Genomic DNA, 17648 nt, shown 5'->3' on the forward strand with positions numbered 1-17648 from the left:
ATGGTGTGTTTTAGGCATAATGTGCAAAAAAACAATCCGAGTCTCATCTCCCATTCCATTTAAAATCCAGTTGCTCTCGCGCCATGGCGGATTCACTATTTACATGACGGAATATGCGCTTCTCTAGCGAGGAAACGGATCTGCTCGAGTGAGGTTAAAGCGTGCAAACCGAAGCCCCTTTCACACAGAGATTCCAGAAAATACACGGATAATGTGTCATAAATCATTTGATTTTGGTTCATTCACACTACCGGTGATTTTCCGGGATCTGTGAGTGCGTTCACACACATCCCGGCAATGTTACTAGGTCGCCAACCCAACGTGTTTGCGTTCACACGGAAGGCACTCTGGCAATTTCACGGCAATTTCCCGGGATCAACGCGCTGTGTGAAAGGGTCTAGACGAGTTTGACTTGTCCCCGGCCCTCAATGTTTCGTTTCGTTTTTTTTTTTTTTTGAGGCAATGGCACAGACAAAAACAAGTACAAGGTAGACAAATATAGTTAAATCATATAGGCCTAGTACAAAAAAAAAAAAAAAAAAACAGAACATACAATATTTCTATTTGACGGTCGAATTCTGCCTGAAAGGGAGTGGGAAGAAGAAAACTTATTTAATCCCACCCCAGTTCCCCATTTAGTAAGTAATACATTAAACTTCATTGTTACTTTGCTCACGGATTGTTTACTAATATTATATCATGATGGTGTTTCCATACGCCATGAATGTCCAAATGAAACTCTTTTCAAACAAGAAAAAAATGTATGGCGGGACTTGATTTTGTCCATCGGGGAATGATTGAGGGAGAAGTCATTTTGATTAAAGATTACAATGCCACATGCATAAAAAATTATGATGTGCACAGATAAATAATTTATATAATAAATACAACAAAGTTAAAGTCAATTCTAAAAAAAAACTCTAAACACATAAATGTATTGCTAAAACAGTAAAATATATTACAAAGACTGTGAACTATGAAGGAGTTAGACCGTTAAACAATTTTTCACCATTGCTGTGTTCCGGATTTTTTGGGAGGGGGCGGGGCTAAAACGGTGGATCGATGACGCACTGGAGCCACTCACTGGCCCCTCCCCTAGCACATCAGCCTTCGTTACGGAAATGCGTAGTACCTGGATTCGATCACGTACAAAACAGATCGGTGTTCTTATTTAAATTTCCGAAAAACGATCACATCAAGAAAAAGTGGATTAATTTTGTGCTGAGCCACCTTGATATAGAGCTGAGGATCACCGCCTCTGTAGGGATCATTTTACAAGGGATAGTTTTATAAACTTCAGTCGGAGACAACTGGGATTCACTGATAATCCGCTGTTACTGGTGCATGGGGCCGCGCCGACAACTGGTGCCATCATCGGCAGTGCGTGCCCACCAATGAGTGTAAGTTGCCTTATGTTATATTTAATTATAGTAGGTAACGTTAGTAGCTTTAAAGGGATAACGTTAGTTAACTTTAAAATGAAAATTCTGTGTCATCATCACCAAACATGGATAACGTTATGAGGAAACATTATTTTTAAAGTGTGATTTCAAGACAATTAACGTTAATTTATATAATATATAGCATAGCCCTTTTTTATCGTTTTAAAATAATATTAAATAATTATCCAGTAAATAATGAACAACTGGAAAAGTCACAGGGCCTTCAAAAATAGTTATGGGCCTCTCTTGGAGTCAAAGGGGTTAAGAAGCACGATCTAATATTAAACTGGACGCAAACGCTTTAGTGGTGTGGTTTCTTTCAATCTGGCAACACGTTGAACTTTATCAAATAGTGGCTGTAATTCATCAAAGATTCCCTTTACCCCAGAGCCTATTCATAATGACGAAGTGATAAGGGTTTTGTCCTTTCTATATACGTAGATCACATATGGATGTGTGTATTTCAACCTATGATTTCAACCTACAAACAGAACAATGTCAGTTATAATGTGCTTTAAAACTTAGCAATGATTAGCTTCACTCGCCACGGTTCAGGTAACTTACACCGTACGAATCACAACATTTGAAGTGTTAAACTTTGCAGGTTTGAATACCATGGAAAGTAATAAAGTATAAAATAAAATAATTTTCTCAGTTCTATGCGTACGTAGTTTCCGTATCGGGCCAGTGGCGCAATGGATAACGCGTCTGACTACGGATCAGAAGATTCCAGGTTCGACTCCTGGCTGGCTCGGTTCTTTTGAACTTTGATTCTCGAGTTCGTTTAAACCGGTTTTGAACAGGATATTTGAAACAAACAGTGTAGTAGTGAATGGATACAGGACGCACCTACAATGCACGATCAATCTGGGTCACTGCAGTATGTCATAAAAACAATCTTAACAACTCGACTGAAATTATTCCTTTTTGTTTGAATACGTTTCGTCGAATTCGCCATTTTGAAGAAGAAAAAAATACTGCGCCCAAACTAAATCTTGGTTAGACTTATCGCTTTGATTTTCTAGCAGTTTTTGAATTCAACATGTTTTATAAAATATAAATTTAATATAAAATATTGTTCATAAATAAATTTCATATACTTTATTTTTTATTTTATTTTTTACAATTAGCGTTAAGGGCGTTTAAAATGAGACCTGTGCTCCCAAGCATCAAATTGTTATGGCAGTTTTATACACGGACATTTTTGTCCTCTAAGGACCTCAAATTAGCTTTTTTAAATCGACGCACAAGGTTTGAAGAACTAGAGCATCCAAAATCACGATTTAAATGTTTTAATTCGTACTGTTTCCTGTACCAGCTTCAGATAATTATTCACAAATATTCAAAGTTTGTGAACCCAGCGTTGTTACAACGTATAATGGTAAAAAATGGATAGTCTCTCTCATGTTGTTCAAGTCAGTGAACCGCACTGCCCTCTCGTGGCATGTCCTTGCAACTACATAATTATTTACCTGAACTAATACAAAGGAAATATCTCGTGTTTTAAATGAAGTTTCCCACGTTAATATGTAATAATCAGGTCATTCAGGCGCCAATGGTGCATCTCATTACAGCAGGGGAGATATTCTACGAAACAGAGGCATTTTACAGATATTATTTTTACCTTTCTGATTTTAATTATGAGGAGATGCCGCTAGGGGGCAGTAGACGTGCACTCATTTAACGCTTAAGGGCCATACATGGGTTATGTTAAAAACATTGGTTTAGGTCACCTTTTACCTCTTTCTTCAGTGTAGTTTAGCAGTGTCCGTTTAGCAAAGGATTCAAGTAGGCCTATATGCTTGTTTATTGAAGATAACTAGCACGAAGCGTAACGTATTCAGTCAATGAATCATCACATGAGTTGTAAAGACTTAATTTTAAAGGACATTGAATGAATGTGCATATTTCACGTGTGTATTTATGCGAGCATCCATGCCAGGCTCGATTAGCGCCGTCACGATGTAGGTTCGAGAATCAAAGTTCAAAAGAACCGAAGTTCAAAAGAACCGAGCCAGCCAGGAGTCGAACCTGGAATCTTCTGATCCGTAGTCAGACGCGTTATCCATTGCGCCACTGGCCCGATACGACACTACTGTTCAAATAGACCCCACATGAATCTACAGTATATAAACCAACAGTCATATTTCACATAATAAAATTAATTTACATGTACAACCTGAAAAAACAATGTATGCACTATGCCGCTTACTTAACGGAATCAATATGTCAATCTTACATACAGACATAACATAGCGTACATTGCTTTAAAAAAGTGTTTAATTAAACATATAATTTCTGATTGAATATCAATTATAGACCAGCATCGATTTGATAAAACACGGTCAAGACTATTAACATCAAAACGATTCGGTAATATAGGCGACGAGTGTCAACTTTAGTCTCCACACATGTTCAGAGAACCACATGGACTGAGGATTTCTGCTCAATAATCATGGCAACATCGATACACGAGACAGTTCTCGTAGGAATATGTGATGGAGCCATTGACAAGAAGAAATACACATCTTATTGCACGAACAAAATCGGAGATAGACCGGTAAATGAAACGTAATTTGTACGTTATATACTTGGGGATTGTGTGATGCTAACTAAAGGCTAAACACTGCTTGACAGCTACTTGGTTATCTTGTAGTTAATACAATTCCTCGTGTAGACAGTCAATATCTTTGAGATCTAGGCGAAATTAAATCAGGTTTCTTTACTTGCTGAGGTAAACATTAAATCCTTAGCTTTATAAAAGTGCTCAAAAGTAGGCAATTGCTAGCTAGCCAGTTAGCTAACTATGGGGGTAAACATACTAAGTCGCGCATTCAAGATTTATCTCGGTTATTTCAAATGACTGTAATTGAGGTATTCGATGTTTGTTTTACAACGACGTAATTTGAAAGTTCTCACACAGCTGTCATTAAATGAGTTTAATCGTGTTTTTTAATCAGATCACTGGTATACTGAGAGTTCCCGTATGTTCGTAAGCTACACGTATCGGGCCAGTGGCGCAATGGATAACGCGTCTGACTACGGATCAGAAGATTCCAGGTTCGACTCCTGGCTGGCTCGGTTCTTTTGAACTTCGATTCTCGAGTTCTTTTGAACAGGATATTTCAACAAACAGTGTAGTAGTGAATGGCTCGGTTCTTTTGAACTGATTCTCTTGACTGTATATTCCAATATGCAGGTTAATAAATTGGTGCGATTCAACTGATTTCATGTTTTTAAGCCAAGAAGTTAATATTTAATACAGATATTAATGATAAATACAAACAATGTATCAAACAATTGGTAAATGGTCAATAAATAGACCTTTCTCAGAGCAGCGCCATTGACAACTTAACACGAAAGTGAGGGATGGACTTGCCGTGTTTTCAATGGTATCCGTAGTAATAAATAAAACAAATAAAAAAAGAAGCTGTAAATCTTCTAGATCACTTATAATTTTCCACAGCTCATGTTGTCTGGAGTTTTTTGTCAAGTGAAATTTCTTGGAAATAATTTTTTTAGTGTCTCGTCAGCAGAATACCCCCCACTGACGAGTCCCTTACAGCCTCGCTTTGATTCCCGTTAAAAATCAAAGATGGCGGCCGCGCTGTGAATAAGGTCTATATTGATAAATAACTCTAAAAAAATTAAAGTTTTATAGTTTATGCATGATTTCCTTAAAAAGTATTAATATACACTGACAAGCCAAAAATAATTGCTGTTTGGATTTAAATAGGCAAATGCTTAAGGGTCTATGATTTGGATCATTATTGCATGATTATATTTCTGCATGTTATAGCCTATGTTTGGAAACAGTTCTTCTAACCCTAATTGATGGAGTGTGTAGCTTTTAATTTATCAAACAACCATACATGTAGGAAGACGCATCATGGCCACATTTCAGGATAACAAGAGCTCAAATTGAGAAAGAATGGTCAGGATGGAGGGAGCATGAAGAATCATTTTCACACATGAATTGGCACCTCTGAGTCCAGAGCTTAAATTAATTGAAAGTCTATATAATATCCTGACCAACAACTGATGTGCCTCTTGATGGAAATTACATCACAACATTCGAAACTGTAAAGGGTCCGTTTTATTTGTTTACACTCGCAATAAAAACAAAACATTGTGCTTTTGTAAAATACAGAAAACAATCAGGATGCCGCTTTCTGCTGTCCCGTTTTCCTTTCCGTGAATTTTGTGGAGTACGTCACAAAAATGTATAAAATCTGAACGTTTGGTTTGGTTTGGTGCATCGGCCGTCTCTTCTTCTGCTGCTCTTTTTCATGTTGTTAGCAAACAGAGTTGCATTACCGCCACGGCCTCTCCTGGATTGGAGTGTGGATTAATAAATCCCGTTATAACGCTAATATATGTAGCCTATGTATCCAACTAGGTACACACACACACACAAATTATTATTATTATATATATATTAGGGCTGTCAAAAGATTAATCGTGATTAATCGCATCCAAAATAAGAGTTTGTGTTTACATAATATATGTGTGTGTACTGTGTATAATTATTATGTATAAATACACACACATTTATGTATATATTTAAGAAATATTTGCATTTATATACATTTATATAATTTATATTATATATACATATTTTATATATAAATATAACCACATTTTCTTAAATATATACATGATTGTGTGTGTTTTTATATATATAAATAATTATACACAGTACACACACATATATTATGGAAACACAAACTCTTATTTTGGATGCGATTAATCACGATTAATCTTTTGACAGCCCTAATATATATACATACACACACAAACATATACAAGAAATTCAATAAACACACACACACACACACACACACTGTATTCATTGAATTTCCATATGTTCAGATCTATCTACCGAAAATATATGCAAAAGTGTGCATATTTAATGAGATAATGCCTAATTTGAATAATTAAACATACAAATTTCAAAAACTTGTAATACAGTTTTTTTATGAACTTGTGTAAGTAATCAACTGAGGAAGTTTCATGGTGATATCTGTTATTTTAAAATTGTACCCTATTCACCTGTAGTGTCTCGCTTTAACAGGACCTGCTTCCAATAATCAGTCTCCAGTGCCCCATATGCAGTCTGTGTCAGAGAGGCCTGTCTCATGTTGTGCAAGTCTACTGCCCCCTTGCGACGTCTCCGTACCACAGAACCATCAATGTGTTTGCCTGCACCAATCCACAGTGCTCTGGCAAATCCGAAAGGTAACATCTTGTCAATTTAGATTAGGCAATAGGGATGGGAACCGAGAACCGATTCTTCTTCAGAACCGGTGCCCAGTGAATCAATTCCTTGGAACCGTTAGCATGCCTGCTTAACGATTCCGCTTATCGGTTCCGCTCGTTGCAAATGTGTCATGACGTCACACACGCGCTGCGTTGTTTTGATTCAGAACGCGGCAAACATGGCAGAGGCAGAAGTTCGACGCAGAAGTATAATGAGGCCTTTAACGGGACGCCATGTTGCTTTCCGACCAGCCATCGCGTGCTGTCTCACACACATTCACTCGCACACATACATACGCACTCACTCACTCACTCTCATGCGCGCGCACACACACACACACACACACACACTTGCGCACACACACTCTCTCGCGCTCACACAAACGTACACACATACACACTCTCTCGCGCTCACACACGCACTCTTTCGCGCTCACTCACTCACACATGCTCACTCACACACACACACTCACTTTGAGAAGTAGCTCACCTATACTTTTAGATTTGTTCTGAGGTTGCTACACATAATTTGTGTATATGTGCTCTGTGCTGTGTCTTCTGATCAGATATTAAAGCGAGTTAATACAAACAAACAAATTTGTACTTATTCCCTCACCCAATGAGAATCGATAAGGAATCGGATCGATAAGCAATATCGATAATGGAATCGGAATCGTTAAATCCTTATCAATTCCCATCTCTATTAGGCAATGTTTCATATCAGATGTGTTTCTTTAACTATTCCTTGAAATGCTTTATTTTCTGGTCGTTCTGACCATGTCGCCTCTATATATACCTAGTTGGATTGTCCTGCGCTCTCAGTGCCTGGATGACGACATCAAAGGAAGACAAGACAACAAAACCAAGACATGTAGAGAATCTGCAATGTCCAGAACAGATTGGTGTGATGAAGCAGATGATTGGGGGATGGACGAAGAGGAGCAAGAGAATGTGGCTGAAAGCGGCGAGCGAGTGAGAAATGACAGTGTTTCTGAAGAAACTGATGTCAGCAGCAAACTTCAGGGCCTGAGCATTGATGGAGGGCTGGATCAGCAAAGTGCCCTCCAACCCCCCCAAGCGCACGTTTTTCAGTCGTTCTACATCAGCGTTATGGAGGAAACGGACCTGGATGGATTTCATGATACGGATCATGAAAACGAACTGCTTAGAGAGTATGAGGAAAGGGAAGGAGTGATGGTCGGTGAGATTCGAAGGTGAGGACTAGGCTTGCTACGATAGTCGGTGTTACCGTAAGCCGGGCTATGTTGATCCAATGAGGGTTTCCAATAACACGGGGAAGGACGCGCGTGTTCAATTCTTTCCAGCGTCTCAAAGGAATTTTGGTTAAAGGATAATTCCGGTATTTAACACCTTGAGTCTATATTGTAGTTTGTTTTGGATGAACAAGAGTGGTGGACAATATTTTTTTGACAATGGTTCCTCTCTCGAGTTTTTGACTATAATAGAATTGGCCATGGACCCATTTAACATTGGAGTCAATGGGCATGTCCGAAAATGTCATTAAAACAGCCAATAATGTTCGTTTACAAAACTGTTAAACTCACCGAGTGGTTAGTGGTGTTCGTTGATGATTATAAACAATATATCGTCGCAATATATGATTCCAATCCGTTTATTTTGCTATAGTGGAACTATTTTTTCAACAATGGGATTTTACAAAATGACGAATAAAACACGACAGAAACTGTATTTCGCAACACTTTTTGGTTCTGGAACATCAACTAACATCACTAACCACTCGGTGAGTTGCACAGTTTTGAAAACGAACATTATTGGCTGTTTTAATGACATTTTCGGACATGCCCATTGACTCCAATGTTAAATGGGTCCATGGCCAATTCTTTTATAGTCAAAAACTCGAGAGAGGAACCATTGTCAAAAAAATGTTGTCCACCACTCTTGTTCATCCAAAACAAACTACAATATAGACTCAAGGTGTTAAATACCGGAATTATCCTTTAAATAAGACACATGTTCTCATATGCAATTATCTCGTTTTAATCTGACTCCATAAATTAAAAAAGTTCAATGTGTAATAAGGTTATGTTTACACTTAAAATAGTTACAACATGGATGTAATGTAATGATAATTTAAACCATTTGTACCCAGCATAAATGTAAAATATTACCAGAGAGAGAGAGACAAAGGCAGAGCCTCTCTCAAGACCAGTTCAGCATCCAAAACAAAGAGACAGAAGAACCATTGCAATCTTGTTTTGTCATTTCCCCCGACCATGTGACTAACACCCAGGTGTGAGACATTCAAACTGACCAATCAGATGATCACAACTTCCCTTTTGTCCCAAACATCTGGCCTACAGGCCCAGATCACTGCTGTCCTGAAAATGTCTTAGTGAAAAGCAAATGTCTTTGTTGCTTTGAAATAATCTTGGATTATTTCCAACCTTACGCCGGTGTTACACGGTGTTCAGTCACAACACCGGTTTCATCACTTGCCCACCGTGGCACCAAAAAAAAAAAAAAAAAAAGTGTTAAAAATATTTAACGCAATTGACTAGCGTTGTATGATCACGCTCTTATTAATGTGAATGCTTTTAAACCGTTCAAGCGCGACAAGACTAAAGAGACCGCGCTGTAAGTCCTGCCTATTACACACACACCACTGAAAAGACGCGCGTCAGTCGCCTATCGAGTTCTCTTTCGGTCTTGAACAAACCATAACACACAAATTATGCCAAAATGTCCGTTTTGTCGAGTGTCCTCATACGAGCAGTCTTACATGATTTAAATAAAGTCTAAAATAGAGATTTGTGCGTAAAATGGGACGCATGTCAGATCGCGTCTCTGTCAGCAGCCGGTCTTAAAGTGTCATTAATGTTAATCAGAGAACAAAGTTAAGAGAGTAAATGACTCACTCAGAGCCGGCGCCAGGAGGATTATTATACCGGTAGCCTAATGATCATGAATGCACTCCGATCTTTGAACACATCTCCGGCGAACGGCTTCTTCACGCAAAAGAAAAACTCTTCATGAAGCGCAGTGAAATCCAAAATGTTTTTGTTTGTTTGTTTTTACTGGTTGGCCGGTCACACGGCTTTCATAGTTTTCATTTACGTGACTGGTGCGGAGACCTGGAGTGTTATTTAAATGTTTTATTTAGTTTTATTCATTTTTATTTATTTTTTTACATCGCTTCTCCCACCCGATGAAACCGATATTACCGGTTTTGTCACAAGTCGATTAACCGGTGGGAGAATATTATCACCGTCACATCTCTAATAAGGACGATTGATTCTTCAACAGTGTTGAGGAAAGTTACTTTTAAAGCAGAGCTAATCAGGTTCGGGAATTTCTTCGCTGTATTCTCGCTTTTTGCTCGCAGGTTTCTCTATAGAGCTCCCCCTACAGCATGGAGTAGATATTTGACAACACTGTCGAAAAACTTGTCGACTCTCAGATACCAGAGGCGAGTAGATCAACGACATCACAGCAGACGGGACATTCTTTACAACGTCTTCTTCATTCGGGTTCGAACAGCGTGAGGGAGCGCAATAATGACAGAATTTTAGATTTTTTTTTGCCGTAAATCAATTCGTTACATCGCGAGACCTGATATCACGCGATACTTCCTGATATCACACGATACTTCCTGACGCCGCGCCCGCCGGCTCAAAGTTGCAAGTGTGTTTTTTCCACTCACATGCAATAGGGTGGTGCGAGACGACCACTATTCAACCCGAAAAAAGTAATATAACTATTCCAATGACTCCGAAGCTGTTCGGTTAAGGTAAAAAACCTGCATAGTTCACCTTTAAAAGTAATGTATTACAATATTGCATTACTCCCTGAAAAAGTAATTAGTTAGTTCACTTTGAAATTAAATTTTGGTATGTTTTAGCTTACCTGAAGTGCATCCAAGATGTAGGTGTCTTTGTCTCCGCAATAGTTTAAATTTTTATATGTTTAGGTCAAACCGTTCTTGTCTGTCAGTCATATAATGCAGGTCTATAGGCACTGTCTCTAATAGCATGCAGAGAAAAGTCCAAATTAAAAAATTCCCCATCGTAAGTGCACATTGATGGCCTAAGCTCGCGCGAACTCATCCGGGAGTGTTGAGTTTTCACTTATTCCCAATTTGTAAGCCTTCTATCTTGACACACTACTCGCTTCATTGTTCAGGTCAATCAAAGGCACACGTTGAGCCGTACAGCCAATCACACGCGTTTCTGCTGAGTTTAAAAATGCAACGTCCAATCGAAGGCGGTTAGATTAGTTTCCGGGGAAGAAATCCGGTGTAAACAGATCAGATGGACGTGGTTGTGTAAAAGAGATAAAAACTATATAAATACTGTTCGTTTTATCACACAAACCGCTTTGCCTTGCAGGTGGTTTTACTGAGAAGTTATTTTTTGCAAGTGTTTAACGTGTTCAACAACATAGCCTATATAACCTGCATCTTCATTTTCTTTTAAAAACACATTTAGAATATTCTATTCTGACCTCTTAGAACTATGTATGCCATTCAAAAGATCTCTTAACATTACGAGTTATATCTTCCACTGTAGAACTCTTTGTATTGAAAGTTTAATGTTGTGTTTTGTCACTTTTTATACTTGACTTTCCCCGCGCACACATGAGTGCATGTCTATGTGAATTTGGTTACACTTTATATTTTACACTGTGCTTGTTACATATATTACATGTACCATAGTACAACAGTAAATGATGCACAATTACATGCAACCTAACCCTCCTCAACCAAACCTTAATCCTAACCATAACCTATAGTAAGTTCATATTGTTAATTCATATTACTCAGTACTTAAATATATAATTACATTGTAACAAAGACACTTTAAAATTAAGTGTAACCTAGAATTTTAATTTGATACGTGTCATTTTAACTTCAGTATTATACAAAAAAAAAATTAAAGTGAAAAGTACTTTACTTAAAAAAGTAATTCAAATGTTAATGTGTAAATTTATAAAGTAATGCATTACTTTAGTGGTTACATCAAAAGTAATCTGATTACATAATGCATGTTACTTGTAATGTCCCAACACTGCAATGTCTACAAGTCTTTTCGGTGAATTTCTGACATAAAATCTGAACAAAAGTGTGATGTTTGTTGCACTACGTGACTAAATGTATATGAGCATCTTCTTAAATTGTATATTAGTCATGTAACAACTCATTTTCTATACTTTTTGTAGTTGTGGAAGTGGGGAAGCTCATGAGGAATATGAGAAAGCCACAGTCAAGCATGGGGATGAAGTGTTCACTGGTTTCATGAAGAAAATATCTCTTTGTCCTGAACAAGTGTTACGGTGAGTGAATATTTTAGTATTGATATTCAGTAAAAAATAAAATAAAAAGCCCCAGACTGTGACTAAGATGGGCAAATTATAGGCAAAAAATTACAAATGTGCTACAATCATTTAAAATGACCATTCAGCAAAGCTTTGTGTGTCCATAAGTGTTTTCATCAAATTACAAGTGCCAGCACTTTCCCAGACAGCAAGGGCCCAGACAGGGGCGCAACTACCCAGTGTCAGAGGGGTATGCAGCAACAAATTAGGCGCCCCCCACCCCCCAAACAAACAAACAAACAAACAACAACAAAAAAGAAAAAAAAGTGTCCAATGTAATGAGTGAGGAACGAGTGAGAGTTAACATAAAATAAGTACAAAATTGCCATTTATTAATAAAATTGAACTCTGTCCCTCTATATTGTAAAACAAATGCACTGAAAAATAAAGGACACTTTCATAATTAGTTTTGTACTAATTTCTATACTTTACATTAAAGATGTGATTGGGTCAGCCCAGTGTCAATCAAGAAAAGAACCAATGGGCCGTTGATCTACGTGTTTCATGAAAAATGTCAGAAAAAAACCTAACACTGACTTTTTTTTTTGACCAATGCAATAATTACACCGGCACTAACCCAGCATCGCCAATTAATAAAAAAAATTTTTTAAACGAACGGGCCTACGATGTACGAGTTTTATGGGCTGTTAAGACAAAAGGATTAGATGTATCGGCCCAAATAGGCCAGTAGGCTATGCGTGGAGGTCGCACTTTAAATCCTTCCTGTTGCCTTTCACCATCCACTTATTTAGCAAGGAATCCACATGTACATGGAATCCACACGTACCAGATGTGGCCCGGATCTGGCTTACTACAGCAGCAACACGAGCCGCGTTGTCTGATTCATGAACAAATGACTCTTAATGAGTCAGTCAGAAAGATTCACAAAACAGCCTTAAAATGGATGTTCGACTTCGGCTGTGACTGGATTTAACCGATCGCCGAGATTTCCCGCCTACAGTCGGGGGAGGAGTTGAAAACTGTTGTCAAATCGGACAATTTCTGTCGGTTCAATCCGGACTCTTTCACTGAACCATGAGCCATTTTTTTGGTTATATCCAATTCTAAATTAACTTAGAAACCATTACTGTACTTTAGGTTTGTGAGACTTAAAAATAGAAGGAAAAATGTATAATTTAAGCAGCATTGTAATTTTTTAATCTGGAGCATTGTAATACAAATGTTTGTTAAAGTTTCAGTAATTTTGTTTTCTTTCTTTTTTTCTTAAAAAAAAAAAAGTCTTTATAGTTTTTCCAATTTTTATTTCTGTTTTAGTTATTTCAGTACTTCAACTTAAAATAAACGAAAATTACAACTGTTTCCTTTCCAGTTTTTAAAAATATTTTATATCAGTTTACATAATTTTTTTAAGTTACAAAAATGGTTTTAGATTTAGTTAACAATAATAACCCTGGGTCTAGAGATTCGTAAAAATAAAATAAAAAAGTTGACCTATTTTTAATTTGAACAATGTGTTTTTAGAGCGCTGTGTAATGCGCGAGACGCTGCAAAAGACACTAGTGCAAACACATGAGACACAGCGCGGTGAAATTAAAGAAAAAACGTAAGGTCTAAAGGCACTTTTTTGAAAACTATTTTTAACTTGAGCGCCACGTTTTAGTGTCACGTGCCGTGTTGCGGTTTTGCCACGGAATTGGGCTACTGTTACATTGTTGCCTCGGGTTGTTTTTTTTTAGTCCGTGGGTTAAAGTCCCCAACCCCCGGTACCCCCAGGAACAAGATTGGGCTAGTTTTGGTCTTGATTGGGTGAGTTTTGAATAGCAGCTGGTTTTGTTATGCAAACCTGGCAACCTGCGAGACATTGCGAAAACGGCAGATGTGAGTTCAACGGTCAAAAACGTCCATGTAGTGCATGTTTACATAGAGAAACGATAGAGGAACACAAAAACGGCATCCAGTGTTTTCTGCACAACAAAATGTGATAATTCATTGTATTATACACCCAATAGTTTTATTATTTACTCATGTTTTGTGTTACATCTCACCTTACAGGTACAGTTGGGCCGGATCACCTCTATTTATAACAGAGCAGCCTTTCAATGTTAGTGAGATGGTGCCATTCTGTGGTCACTGCGGCAGCCCGAGGGTTTTCGAATTTCAGCTCATGCCTGCATTGGTCAGTTTGCTCAGTAGTGCAGGCACAAATTCAGGTAAGTCAAATGTTTTAAAAATATATATAACGTATTCGTCATTCGGTGGCTCTGAATTGTCAACTTGAAAAACACCTCTTAAAATGCTTGCTACTGATGCGGAAAATGCTGCAAATTTAACCCGATCCAAAAAAAAATATGACGGACGAAAGTTTCGGAGGCGGTGTGTAAACATGATTAATCACGATTAATCGAATCCAAAATAAAAGTTTGTGTATACATAATATATGTGTGTGTATTGTGTATAATTATTTTAAACATGAATACACACACATGCATGTATATATAAGAAAAATGTGTTATTTATATATAAAATAGTTATATTTATATATAATATAAATCATATCAAAATATATATGCAGTATATAAATGCAAATATTTCTCAAATATATATACATGCATGTGTATGTATTTATATATACAAAATAATTATACACACACATATATTATGTAAACACAAACTTTTATTTTGGATTAGATTAATCGCGATTGATCGTTTACAGCCCTACGTTAAGGCCGTATTTATTTTTTCATGTGCGAAAATTTCAGACGAGAATTTCGGACTCAGTGTGCAAGGACCTTTACTGTGCGTTCACACCGAGAGCGTCAAAGTGACTGGAAGTCATTCGTTTTTAATGAGAGCCGGTGGCGAGCTCCGGCGTGACGCGTCTTGGAAGGCGAGAGCGGCGAGGAGAATTGAAGTCAGGTCAACTTTATGGTAATGAGCTATGACACAGTTCGGCGGCAACCAATCGGAATGTAGAAGTGCTCCGTTTGAGAGGAAACCAGGGAACGCAGTCCTGTAAACTTTGGTTCCGACCACATTAGTTCCCAAGCAAATTAGAGGAGAGGTTGATCATTTGAATTTGATAAGAAGGCGTGCAACACTACTTATTAGGGATGTTAACCGATGACCGTTTGACCGATGGTTGACCGTATCAACGTTAACCGATCAAAGTTTTCGGCAGTAGGTTAAAAAAAAAAAAAAAAAGTGATCTCTAAATTAGTCTATTATAGACAGTGGAGTAAACGCTACTACAGTTAGCCGTCTCATTCCAATATCTTTTTGTGTGAAGTGAACAAATCCCTCTCACTCAATCTTTCATAACTCGCCCGTTTGTACTTAATAAACCAATAAAAACATTCGGCGCGAGGTCACAGCGTTTGGGTTCGCGCGCTCACAAGGTTTGCAGAAAGTAAAGGCTACAGGCTAACACACTCGAGGTTAGAGCCAGCGCAGACGACAGGAGGAAGCGTGCAGAAAATAGTAGTGTGTGTGTGGGACCATTTCACCAAACAGAATGACACAGATGTGAGTTGCAACTTGTGTGATACAGCGCTTAAATATGAAAATACATTACAAATACATTTCAGTGGTAACAGATAAGGTGATGATGATCATCATCTTTCTTTATTATTGTTAGCACTAACGTTACCTCAAACTAAAGCGGCGTTGGTTTCTCTTTGGTTCGGAGATGTCATTTTCTGAAATGAGCCGTGGCAATGTTTCAAATGAGCTTCTAACGCTAGACAAACGCCTTTATTTTCAACGCGATCACCTTGTACCCGAACCATTCCGAAACTAAGGAGCCATTTGTCCGCCGATTACATACAAGCTCCTCGGCGCCGCGTTTGCGGGACTCATGTTTCGCGCTGTTGGGGATTTTAAAAAAGTGACGTGAGTGGAAGGGCGGCGCCGGCGCCGTGTGTGTGTGTGTGTGTGTGTGTGTGTGTGTGTGTGTGTGTGTGTGTGTGTGTGTGTGTGTGTGTGTGTGTGTGTGTGTGTGTGTGTGTGTGTGTGAGAGAGCGGGAGGCAGAGCGGCGGAGAGATGCGACAGAGTTGTGAAATTGCAGACGCGGCTCGAAATGGCTGTTATTTAAAATAGCGTAGCATATTTTAAACTAATCGGTTAACCGGTTTCAACCGGCTAATGAGGCTCGGTGGTCGGTCAATAATTTTTTTAGTTTTCGCCATCCCTACTACTTATAGCGCTAGAACGCTTGTTTTTCAGCGGGAATGCAAATTAGAATAGCACTTAACCATGAACACAAAAGCCACACCACACAAATGGCTTTTAATTGGTTTATTTCGTTAGCAAACATGTCACTATAATAAGTTCTTTCCATCGATCAATTTTCTGCTAAATTAACGATCGACGTGCTTGTTTGCTTTGCGGGCCCTTTAAATAAAGTTTTAAAAAAGACCCAGCATTCGATCTACGTCGGAGCATCAGAGTGTACACGAATCTTTCCACGGCGGCGTTGGTGTGAACGCACGGTTAGATGAACTCAAATCAATATTTCATGTCTGTTTATTGATTTATTTTGGTAAGCACTTCTAACAACTTGTAAAGTCAGCCAGTAATTATCTCAAACTATCCCTCTGATACAAGACTGATCATCCTTTCTGGATGTATTATGTGATAATGAATGGCTTACTGTACATTACATCTTACTTGTTAGTGTATGTAGTGTAAGATGTGATTTGTTTTTGTCTTCTCAGACACTCCATTGGAGTTCGGGACAGTTCTGGTGTACACTTGCAGAAATAGTTGTTGGAAATCTGGATCAACAGTTCCAGTGGAAGAATTTATTTTTGTCCAGCCCGATCCAGACCAAAAGCTCTTCAAATGATATCATTTATCACCAATAAAGATCATTTATTATTAGACCTGCATTGTGGTTTATTATTTAATATATACATATATATATATATACAGTAGTGGCTGAAAGGTAAATTGACATCTTCACCCTCTATTCAAATATTATGAAGTAAAAAATGTTGAGGATTTTATAAGCACTTTACGTACTTACCGGCATGCGTCCGTGCAGCACCATGCCAAATTAAAGGTTTACAGTAACGGATACGACTGTTAAGTGTTAATGCGTTATTCGTATAGCGACCCAAGATTTATTTAGTGTCTGTCCTGAAATGTGCAGTTTGCGACTTTGCTTGATGATCAACATACAATAGCACTGGTATTACAAAACATTCAGTGGCACATGCTACTCAAATACATGTGCCACAAACTGACAAACATGTTCTAAAAAAATAATAATATTCTTAAAGGTATAGCGGAGGATCTTTCCTAATTTTAGAAAAGACCCGCCCTCTCCAATTTAAAAAAAAAAAAATGCACATGCGCAACACTCTATTTATAAATAAGAACATACTGTTTATTAGTTGATCGTTCTGCACTTTTGCATAGGCCTATTGCTATTTTTTTAACTAAATGCAATTAAAGGGGTTAGCTTGTTTACAGTAAATGTAAACAAATACATACAGTTTTGTCTGCTGGTCTATTTAGCTACTTTTCAGTTGGTTTTCAGTAAACCACATTAAGTGGCACTTAAAAGGGGTGACAAATATTCTGGGTTTCTGTTTCAAATTAATACTATTATTTTATAGCTGGACATGTGTATG

General features: G+C 37.9%; 2 protein-coding genes across 3 annotated transcripts in view; one reads left to right on the forward strand and one right to left on the reverse strand.

Annotated features, from left to right (window-relative positions):
- The window catches only part of gse1a (Gse1 coiled-coil protein a), a 188507-nt gene that overhangs the window by 158422 nt on the left and 12437 nt on the right, over window positions 1-17648 (reverse strand). The window lies entirely within an intron of this gene.
- pdcd2l (programmed cell death 2-like) lies at window positions 1180-16893 on the forward strand. Of its 2 annotated transcripts, none has more exons than XM_079603761.1 (6): window positions 1180-1400; window positions 6517-6680; window positions 7502-7915; window positions 11898-12011; window positions 14067-14224; window positions 16728-16893. In XM_079603761.1, the coding sequence occupies exons 1-6, from the start codon at window positions 1395-1397 to the stop codon at window positions 16856-16858; spliced, it is 987 nt and encodes a 328-aa protein (XP_079459887.1). In that variant the 5' UTR covers window positions 1180-1394; the 3' UTR covers window positions 16859-16893. The 2 variants fall into 2 exon arrangements, with proteins under 2 accessions (XP_079459887.1, XP_079459886.1); XM_079603760.1 differs by lacking the exon at window positions 1180-1400 and adding an exon at window positions 3805-4002.

Source organism: Phoxinus phoxinus (genome assembly GCF_949152265.1).
Source record: "Phoxinus phoxinus genome assembly, chromosome: 25".
NCBI classification, from domain to species: Eukaryota; Metazoa; Chordata; class Actinopteri; order Cypriniformes; family Leuciscidae; genus Phoxinus; species Phoxinus phoxinus.

What these genes read in the sequence shown, in the direction of transcription:
- pdcd2l (XM_079603760.1), top strand. Translation starts at nt 3,898, where the DNA reads ATGGCAACATCGATACACGAGACAGTTCTCGTAGGAATATGTGATGGA. An exon ending in TGCTCTGGCAAATCCGAAAG is followed by an intron (nt 6,681 to 7,501) that starts GTAACATCTTGT and finishes ATATATACCTAG; the next exon opens with TTGGATTGTCCTGCGCTCTC. An exon ending in ATGGTCGGTGAGATTCGAAG is followed by an intron (nt 7,916 to 11,897) that starts GTGAGGACTAGG and finishes TACTTTTTGTAG; the next exon opens with TTGTGGAAGTGGGGAAGCTC.